Genomic DNA, 11,503 nt, shown 5'->3' with positions numbered 1-11,503 from the left:
AGGAGTCATGGGGACCACTGCCACCATACCCCATATTAGTTAACTCAAAGCTGTCAGGTTAGTTCTGCATAAATTTCTTCTTAACTTTATTACCACATGATTATCCCCATTTTGCAGAACAGTTACTAAATAAATTTTATTATTTGCAAACTGTCAGGATTCATAGTCTATTTGTTTAGGTTTATCCAACCGTTTATCACCCTAGCACTAAACCAGTACTTAACATTCATTCCAATTAGCTTTTTAACCAGCTTTTTGTCATGGTCTTTGGTTAATCTGGTGTTTTATCTCAATATCATCCAGCAGCTCTTATCTGGTCACCCTCACTTTCTCTCTTTTCCTCCATGATGGACATCTTTGTAGCTGTCAGCCTCACATTGTAGCTTAATCTCCTAATTTAGTTATCATTTTAGTTTCTTTTCTCTGTACCTTCAATCAGAACTTTGTCCTTCTTTAGCCGTAGACTTGCAAGACATAATCCAGTTTTGGTCTGGCATATTGGTGAATAATTTTACATGTCCATAACCATACATTTGAATGTGCTGCTAGCAGACAGATTGCATTTTTCACAGTTCTTCTGACATTTAGTTTTAGCAAAAGATTAGATACAATATTGAACCCTAATCTCTCTCTCTCTCAGATTTTTTTAATGTATTGTCCACCTGATAATATTTAGAACTACCCCTTACGGTAATGACTAAATGAACTTTATTTCTATTGATTTATGGAGTGCCTTAGCACAGCATGAGTGAGGAAAGATTGACAAAGAGGATATATGTGTCAGAGGTGGAGGGAACAAGAAGTAAGAGACCAAATTGGAGGTGTAAGGATGGATGTGTATATATGTATATGTTGATATATATATGTATGTATATGTGCATGTTTGGGCAGTTATGTGTATATATATATAAGTGTGTGTATATGAGTGGATGGGCCATTCTTCGTCTCCTGGTGCCTTCCTGACGCGGGGAAACAACGATTAGGTATAATATACATTTTTTTTTTTATGCTTTGTCACTGTCTCCCGCGTTTGCGAGGTAGCGCTAGGAAACAGACGAAAGAAATGGCCCAACCCACCCCCATACACATGTATATACATACGTCCACACACGCAAATATACATACCTACACAGCTTTCCATAGTTTACCCCAGACGCTTCACATGCCCTGATTCAATCCACTGACAGCACGTCAACCCCGGTATACCACATCGATCCAATTCACTCTATTCCTTGCCCTCCTTTCACCCTCCTGCATGTTCAGGCCCCGATCACACAAAATATTTTTCACTCCATCTTTCCACCTCCGAAACATATATCCTCTTGGTCAATCTTTCCTCACTCATTCTCTCCATGTGCCCAAACCATTTCAAAACACCCTCTTCTGCTCTCTCAACCACGCTCTTTTTATTTCCACACATCTCTCTTACCCTTACGTTACTTACTCAATCAAACCACCTCACACCACACATTGTACTCGTACATCTCATTTCCAGCACATCCATCCTCCTGCGCACAACTCTATCCATAGCCCACGCCTCGCAACCATACAACATTGTTGGAACCACTATTCCTTCAAACATACCCATTTTTGCTTTCCGAGATAATGTTCTCGACTTCCACACATTCTTCAAGGCTCCCAGGATTTTCGCCCCCTCCCCCACCCTATGATCCACTTCCGCTTCCATGGTTCCATCCGCTGCCAGATCCACTCCCAGATATCTAAAACACTTTACTTCCTCCAGTTTTTCTCCATTCAAACTTACCTCCCAATTGACTTGACCCTCAACCCTACTGTACCTAATTACCTTGCTCTTATTCACATTTACTCTTAACTTTCTTCTTTCACACACTTTACCAAACTCAGTCACCAGCTTTTGCAGTTTCTCACATGAATCAGCCACCAGTGCTGTATCATCAGCGAACAACAACTGACTCACTTCCCAAGCTCTCTCATCCCCAACAGACTTCATACTTGCTCCTCTCTCCAAAACTTGCATTCATCTCCCTAACAACCCCATCCATAAACAAATTAAACAATCATGGAGACATCATGCACCCCTGCCACAAACCGACATTCACTGAGAACCAATCACTTTCCTCTCTTCCTACTTGTGCACATGCCTTACATCCTTGATAAAACTTTTCACTGATTCCAGCAGTTTGCCTCCTACCCCATATACTCTTAATACCTTCCACAGAGCATCTCTATCAACTCTATCGTATGCCTTCTCCAGATCCATAAATGCTACATGTAAATCCATTTGTTTTTCTAAGTATTTCTCACATTCATTCTTCAAAGCAAACACCTGATCCACACATCCTCTCCCACTTCTGAAACCATACTGGTCTTCCCCAATCTGATGTTCTGTACATGCCTTCATCCTCTCAATCAATACCCTCCCATATAATTTACCAGGAATACTCAACAAACATATACCTCTGTAATTTGAACACTCGCCTTTATCCCCTTTGCCTTTGTACAATGGCACTATGCATGCATTCTGCCAATCCTCAAGCATTTCACCATGAGTCATACATACATTGAATATCCTCATCAACCAGTCAACATCAGTCAACCCCTTTTTTAATAAATTCCACTGCAATACCATCCAAACCTGCTGCCTTGCCTGCTTTCACTACCTCTTCTTTGTTTACCAAATCATTCTCCCTGACCCTCTCACTTTGCACACCACCTCAACCAAAACACCCTATATCTGCCACTCTGTCATCTAGCATATTCAACTAAACTTCAAAATACTCACTTTGATCTCGTGCTCACATACCACTACTTGTTATCACCTCCCCATTAGCCCCATCACCGATGTTCCCATTGGTTCTCTTGTCTTATGCACTTTATTTACCTCCTTCCAAAACATTTTTATTCTCCCTAAGATTTAATGATACTCTCTCACCCCAACTCTCATTTGCCCTCTTTTTCACCTCTTACACCTTTCTCTTGACCTCCTGCCTCTTTCTTTTATACATCTCCCAGTTATTTGCACTATTTTCCATGCAAAAATCGTCCAAATACCTCTCTCTTCTCTTTCACTACTAATCTTACTTCTTCATCCCACCACTCACTACCTTTTCTAATCTGCCCACCTCCCACGCTTCTCATGCCACAAGCATCTTTTGCGCAAGCCATCACTGCTTCCCTAGATACATCCCATTCCTCCCTCACTCCCCTTATGTCCTTTGCTCTCACCCTTTTCCATTCTACACTCAGTCTCTCCTGGTACTTCCTCACAAAAGTCTCCTTCCCAAGCTCACTCTCACAACTCTCTTCACCCCAACATTCTCTCATCTTTTCTGAAAACCTCTGCAAATCTTTACCTTTGCCTCCACAAAATAATGATCAGATATCCCTCCAGTTGCACCTCTCAGCACATAAACATCCAAAAGTCTCTCTTTCCCACACCTATCAATTAACACGTAATCCAATAATGCTCTCTGGCCATCTCTCCTACTTGCATACATATACTTATGTATATCTCTCTTTTTAAACCAAGTATTCCCAATCACCGTCCTTTTTCAGCACACAAATCTACAAGCTCTTCACCATTTCCATTTACAGCACTAGACACCCCATGTGCACCAATTATTCCCTCAACTGCCACATTACTTACATTTGCATTCAAATCACCCATCACTATAACCCGCTCTTGTGCATCAAAACTGCTAACACAATCACTCATCTGCTCCAAAAACACTTGCCTCTCACATACATATACATACACTTGTCTGTGTATGTATATGTATGTATACGTTGAAATGTGTAGGTATGTATATGTGCATGTGTGGGCGTTTGTATATATACATGTGTATGTGGGTGGGTTGAGCCATTCCTCGTCTGTTTCCTTGCACTATCTCACTAACTTTGGAGACGGTGGATAAGTATACATATATATACATATACATACACTTGTCTGTGTATGTATATGTATGTATACGTTGAAATGTGTAGGTATGTATATGTGTATGTGTGGGCGTTTGTATATATACATGTGTATGTGGGTGGGTTGAGCCATTCCTCGTCTGTTTCCTTGCACTATCTCACTAACTTTGGAGACGGTGGATAAGTATAACGAATAATAAATAAATTGTGTTTATCATTCCTTTTCCTGATGTAATACACTGAAAGCAGATTCCTCTTGGTCATAAGGGTTGCTGTACATTTTACCTATCTTTCAAACTCTATTTAATCCTTTCAGTTTACCTTAGCTCTAAATTCTAGTCTGTTCCCACTCATTGTATTCTAATTCACTGTTAATTACTTTCATTCATTCTCCAAGTAACAGGGCTGTGCATTGTTTTTCAGAAGATAAAAAGAATAGCATTAAGGAGGCCTTGTTGAACATCCATAAGCTTCCAGAGTGGAAGAAACAACTTGCATCCTTCAGCATCACAGGCTTCCGTAAGACTTCCTTGGATGATTACCTGGAGGCTATCAACCTTATTGATACTACCAAATCTCTCTCATTTGGTATCACTTATTATTAACAATGTTTTTCTGTAGAAATACAGTATGTTAAAAGCCTATATGTTGTTGTAGGATGTCTTATTAATCCCTTAGTGGAGGGATTGGTTTGAAGATCCTTTAACCTTATGTACACAAAACATTTCTTAAATGAATGGATAGATTAGTATTCAAAAGTAAAAGATGTAATTACCTCAGTGTTTGCCTGACTAGAGTGTGTGTGTGATGGATTCATGTCTGTCTGGATTTAAAAGGGTGATGGAAGACTTCTGCAGAGATGTAGACATTCTGTTGTGTATAAGCCATTGTTTCAGTTATGTAATGAAGAGCTGCATGTGTGAAGTTGCTACTGTGATGTTAAGGTGTTGTAATGTGATTGTTAGGTCCTCTGCATATGAAAGGACCTTCATTTTGAGGTTTGTGTAAGATAATAGGTCATGTAGGAACTGACTCAAGAGAGTTGGAGAAAGACTGCTCTTTGAGGAAAGAGACCACATGGCCCACCCTTCCTCAAGTTTCCAGTGGCCATACAGAAATAATGTGTACAGTAGCTTGCAGAGTATTATATGATCTAGCTAGTATTAGGGACACAGAACTGGCTGCTTACTTGCCCCTACTAAAATCCAAATCTGCAAGCTGCTGCCTCTCACGATTTTTGTACTGCCATTGGAAACTGAAAGTTGGGTCATTGTAACATATGTTTCCTTCCCAGCACCACAAACTGTACCTTTTCTTGTCTTTCCTAAGAACTACGATCTAATCCTTTTTAAAAGGCAGGTTGTCCAAATCCTCCAAGACTTAGATTATCTCTTCTATCCTTACTTCTCTTTAACCCTTTTCATACTTCAAGTATTACCTGACCTCATCAGACTGGACCCTTAAAAAAATATTATAAGGAAAGTATGGCCAAAGACAGTTTGGTGAAGTTTCATGGTATTATATTGAAGGTAAGGAAATACAGAAACTGAAAAAAGAAAGGAGTTGAATAGGTGCAGCGAGTTATTTGTTATGAGATTAAAGTATTCAAATGAGTATACCAAGGGAATGAATTCTTATCATGTGTAATGGATGCATTTTGTTATGTAAAAGGAGACAAATTGTTTGTAAAAAGTGAAAAATTTATGTAAATGCTTAAGCCTCTCTTCACTTTAGCTCACTAAGTATGTTAAGGATACCTGCAAATGAAAGAATACACTCCAGTTTATATATATATATATTTTGCTTTGTCACTGTCTCCCGCGTTTGCAAGGTAGCGCAAGGAAACAGATGAAAGAAATGGCCCAACCCACCCCCATACACATGTATATACATACATGTCCACACACAAATATACATACCCATACATCTCAATGTACACATATATATACACAGACAGACACATACATATATACACATGCATACGTCACACTGTCTGCCTTTATTCATTCCCGTCGCCACCTCGCCACACATGGAATAACATCCCCCTCCCCCCTCATGTGTGCAAGGTAGCGCTAGGAAAAGACAACAAAGGCCCCATTCGTTCACACTCAGTCTCTAGCTGTCATGCAATAATGCCTGAAACCACAGCTCCCTTTCCATATCCAGGCCCCACACAACTTTCCATGGTTTACCCCAGACGCTTCACATGCCCTGATTCAATCCATTGACAGCACGTCGACCCAGGTATACCACATCGATCCAATTCACTCTATTTCTTGCCCGCCTTTCACCCTCCTGCATGTTCAGGCCCTGATCACTCAAAATCTTTTTCACTCCATCTTTCCACCTCCAATTTGGTCTCCCACTTCTCCTTGTTCCCTCCACCTCCGACACATATATCCTCTTGGTCAATCTTTCCTCACTCTCTCTCCTTGTGCCCAAACCATTTCAAAACACCCTCTTCTGCTCTCTCAACCACGCTCTTTTTATTTCCACATCCACCCTCCTGCGCACAACTCTATCCATAGCCCACGCCTCGCAACCATACAACATTGTTGGAACCACTATTCCTTCAAACACCCATTTTTGCTTTCCGAGATAATGTTCTCGACTTCCACACATTCTTCAAGGCTCCCAGGATTTTTGCCCCCTCCCCCACCCTATGATTCACCTCCGCTTCCATGGTTCCATCCGCTGCCAGATCCACTCCCAGATATCTAAAACACTTTACTTCCTCCACTTTTTCTCCATTCAAACTTACCTCCCAATTGACTTGACCCTTAACCCTACTGTACCTAATAACCTTGCTCTTATTCACATTTATTCTTAACTTTCTTCTTTCACACACTTTACCAAACTCAGTCACCAGCTTCTGCAGTTTCTTACATGAATCAGCCACCAGCGCTGTATCATCAGCGAACAACAACTGACTCACTTCCCAAGCTCTCTCATCCCCAACAGACTGCATACTTGCCCCTATTTCCAAAACTCTTGCATTCACCTCCCTAACAACCCCATCCATAAACAAATTAAACAACCATGGAGACTTCACACACCCCTGCCGCAAACCTACATTCACTGAGAACCAATCACTTTCCTCTCTTCCTACATGTACACATGCCTTACATGCTCGATAAAAACTTTTCACTGCTTCTAACAACTCGCCTCCCACACCATATATTCTTAATACCTTCCACAGAGGTAAATGAGGGCAGTTTAAAAGATATACCAAAAAATCATTGTAGATCATGCTTTGCTAATTTCAGCTCACACGTAATTTTTAGCATAATGTGTTTTCTTCTATCAATGAGCCAGTTTTGCACATTTTTCTATTTTTATACTAAATTGCTTCTTCCACTTCAGCACAATATCATCAAGAACAAAGGAACATCTGTCTCATTTGCACGTATCCACTCCTCAGGTTTTGTGTTCATAAAGTGTAACCAGTAACTACCGATAGCCAAGTCCCACAGACTATTCCATGGACTACCTTGACTGCTTCATATGCCCTTGTTAAGCCACCAACAGCACATCATCCCCATTTACAACATTGACCCAATTCATTGTCCTGTGCATGCCTTTTACCATCCTAAACATTCAGTCTCTGTTACCACAAAGCCTCTTTCAACCCATCCTTCCATCTCCCTCTTGGTCTTGCCCTTGTTCCCTCCATTTCTGACAAGTAGATCATATACATCTTTCTTTACTCATCATCTAAATGTAACCATTTCATTAAAACCTGGTTGCTCTCCGTATCAGACTGTGCTTACTACCACTCCTTTCTCTAAAACTGTTATTCATTACTTGATCAACCTCTTTCACCATATATTGTCTTCATGCACTTTATTTCCAACACATCTACCCACCTCCTTACTTTTGCATTCTGAGCGCAAGACTCGTATATACAGTACTGCTGGGACTACTACCCACCTCCTTACTTTTGCATTCAGAGCCCAAGACTCATCCATACAGCACTGTTGGGACTACTACATCTTCAAACCTACCCATTTATGCCCTAACCAACAGTGACCTTTCCTTCTACACATTCCTTAACCCTTAAATTGGCAGTCAAGATATGTAGATGTTCTCTTACAGGACAGTAATCAACATCTGTTTGTTTTAACTTCTCATACTGCTTTTTGTATACCCAGCAAATTTATTATACCATTAGCAGCTACTGAGGCCTCTTCTGTCACCAGATAGATTCAGAAAAAAATTCTGTTCATTTAAGTATCCCCTTTCTATCTATCTGTATCTCTGATGCCCATTAGAACTCCCATTAACGGGGTGGCCAAGGCAAAAGGGTTTCCACTCATCCCTGTCCTAGTATGCCTAGTATTATATCTATCTTATATCTTATTATATCTATCAAGTGATGAGGAAAGTGAAGAAGAAAATGAAAAATGTGAATAAATAACTAACTGTGATCTTTGTGGGAATACTTAGGGAGTAATGAGACAAGCACAGGACCTACCCACCTCTATCAGACACTCTTGCACTTGACTTTGAAATTACAAAAAAACTCCATCTAATTTCCCCTTGTCCATTTCTGGGATGGAGGGATTTTGGTAACAGAAATGAACTTTAATCAGTAGGGGTTGGGTGGATGCATCCTTCCCTTTTTAATGGAAGGACAACACAGTTGTCCCCCTCCTCTAACACATACATGCACACTTTTACTGTGGGATGTACAGGGGAATAATATTGAATGTATTACAGTGGGTGAATTTTTGAGTTTTAGTGCAATGCAGTGGTTTTGAAGAAAAATATTGTATATCAGTTTGGGGCAGGTACTCTTACTATCAGTGTGACAGCCCAAATGAAAATGAACCTAACCATGTCAATAAGCAGATTACACATTCAGATTGAAGGTAATTTGTCAATGTTTTAACTAAAATTGAAATTTTATACATTTATTAATATGTTGACACAAAATTTGATGTAATTTCCTATTTTCTCATTTTAGCTAATGAATTATAGTGGCACTTGGACATTTTTAAAAATCTATTTTTTAAAATTCAGAATCCTGGTTGACAATTTGAGGTTAGGATATAAATGTGAATAAGAGCAAGGTTATTAGGTACAGTAGGGGTGAGGGTCAAGTCAATTGGGAGGTGAATTTGAATGGAGAAAAACTGGAGGAAGTGAAGTGTTTTAGATATCTGGGAGTGGATCTGTCAGCGGATGGAACCATGGAAGCGGAAGTGGATCATAGGGTGGGGGAGGGGGCGAAAATTTTGGGAGCCTTGAAAAATGTGTGGAAGTCGAGAACATTATCTCGGAAAGCAAAAATGGGTATGTTTGAGGGAATAGTGGTTCCAACAATGTTGTATGGTTGCGAGGCGTGGGCTATGGATAGAGATGTGCGCAGGAGGATGGATGTGCTGGAAATGAGATGTTTGAGGACAATGTGTGGTGTGAGGTGGTTTGATCGAGTAAGTAACGTAAGGGTAAGAGAGATGTGTGGAAATAAAAAGAGCGTGGTTGAGAGAGCAGAAGAGGGTGTTTTGAAATGGTTTGGGCACATGGAGAGAATGAGTGAGGAGAGATTGACCAAGAGGATATATGTGTCGGAGGTGGAGGGAACGAGGAGAAGAGGGAGACCAAATTGGAGGTGGAAAGATGGAGTGAAAAAGATTTTGTGTGATCGGGGCCTGAACATGCTGGAGGGTGAAAGGAGGGCAAGAAATAGAGTGAATTGGAGTCATGTGGTATACAGGGGTTGACGTGCTGTCAGTGGATTGAAGCAAGGCATGTGAAGCGTCTGGGGTAAACCATGGAAGGCTGTGTAGGTATGTATATTTGCGTGTGTGGACGTGTGTATGTACATGTGTATGGGGGGGGGGGGTTGGGCCATTTCTTTCGTCTGTTTCCTTTGCGCTACCTCGCAGACGCGGGAGACAGCGACAAAGTATAAAAAAAAAAAAAAAAAAAAAAAAAAAAAAAAAATTGTAAATCAGTGAAATAATATAGTTATGATAAATATTCTATTTTAGTGTATTTCTGATTGATATTTGCAAATTAAATCTTTTTTTATAAATTGAGTATAAACATTAGGTTCAGTGCTACTGACCGAATATTTCAATATACCAGTAGACCATAAATATCCAAGCTGACAGATTCTCTGGAACAAGAACTTAGCTTTCTTATGTAAGCAATTCAGGGAAACAGCCACTGAAGATTTTCTTACCTATGGTGCCTTAAGTTTGTGGAATGCTTCCTTAGGTAGAACAGCTGGTCATACTTCTGTTAATCTCACCAGCCAGTACTTGCACAACATGCAAAGATGCTTAAAGACATAGCAGCCCTCAGATAGACCATAGCCAGGTCAGAAATACCAAAAGTTATCTCGATGCTCTACCTTAAGTCATAAATGCAAAAAGATTCTTTTGGTGTATCATGTACGAGATCAACTGGCAAAACTTGATGTACAATTCATTGCAATACTATAGTAGTTTTAAGATCAGTAGATACAGGAAATCAATCAGTAGATACAGGAAGTCAAGTCTTTGGAAAAAGTTAATCAGACAAGTGCAACTCTTATCAACCACATTTAACTGGCATTGTTCGTTTTATATATTCCATCTACTATCACTTATATGTCTCATTTACTCAGCTGTATCTAGAGTAAAAAATCAAATCAGAACTTTTAATGTTTTAATTAACACATAAAGATTTTGCTTGAAAATTATATTAGTATACTGTATCGCTATTACCATGTGATTTGAAGATGTTTCATTACAATATCTATTGGCATTTTTCAATGTTTTGTTTCCTTGCGCTACCTCGCAAACGCGGGAGACAGCGACAAAGTATAATAAAATAAAAATAAATTGTTTCATGTGGAAACTTTCAATTAAATTTTAACACACTTTTTTTTGAAAAATATATATAAGGTTGCTGCTTTATACTAATTGCTTTTTGCCATTTCTTTAATGTCCCCCTCATTTTTGAAAAGCCAGTAACTCCCTTGGTAACAGAAAACAGCATAGTGCTAGAATCTTTACAAGCATTAAATGACTTGCAAAACAGTACAGTACATGGCAAGAATATTTCCAAGTATTAACTGACGTGAAAAGTATTATTGTATAAAGGAGTGGCAGTGTAATGTTTCTACATAGAGTATATCCATGTTATTCACTAACAGACCTGTGTACCATTTCAGAGTTGGGATGCTGTAGCCTTGTGAAATTTTGTGCTAAAATGCACTTTCTCCCTTTATCTCTTTCCATGAACCATTTGTTCCCCCTGTTCACTTAAAAAAAAACACAATTCAACCCTGTAATAATATAAATATGCTGGGCATATCCCCCACACTTTACTGGAAACCCCACATGATCAACATCAAAAAGTCTGCTTCCCAAAAGCTGGGAGTGTTGTATGGTTACCATAATTATTTTTGTGAGAACTGTATAGTTACCATAATTATTTTTGTGAGGTTTCATATTTATAGGGGTTTTATTCTAACAAGTATTTGTTATTGCTCACATTCTCTCTCTCTCTCTCTCTCTCTCTCTCTCTCTCTCTCTCTCTCTCTCTCTCTCTCTCCCTCTCCCTCCCCTCAACCTTTCTTCCTTTATGAGTCATCTCTACAAACACTTGTTGA

The 11,503-nt window shown here is 39.6% G+C and overlaps 1 protein-coding gene across 1 annotated transcript in view; it reads left to right on the top strand.

The window, feature by feature from the left end:
- Positions 1–10,543, top strand: part of LOC139763935 (uncharacterized) — a 34,293-nt gene extending 23,750 nt beyond the window's left edge. Inside the window, exons 5-6 of the mRNA XM_071690406.1 lie at positions 1–57; positions 4,321–10,543. The exon at positions 1–57 is cut by the window's left edge and continues 129 nt beyond it. Coding sequence (XP_071546507.1) covers positions 1–57; positions 4,321–4,502 — 239 coding nt within the window. The 3' untranslated portion in view covers positions 4,503–10,543. The remainder of the gene's footprint in view (positions 58–4,320) is intronic.
- Positions 10,544–11,503: the final 960 nt, after the last annotated feature.

This window comes from Panulirus ornatus, chromosome 48 (genome assembly GCF_036320965.1).
Source record: "Panulirus ornatus isolate Po-2019 chromosome 48, ASM3632096v1, whole genome shotgun sequence".
Taxonomy (NCBI): Eukaryota; Metazoa; Arthropoda; class Malacostraca; order Decapoda; family Palinuridae; genus Panulirus; species Panulirus ornatus.
This window is presented reverse-complemented; position numbering and strand designations above follow the sequence as displayed.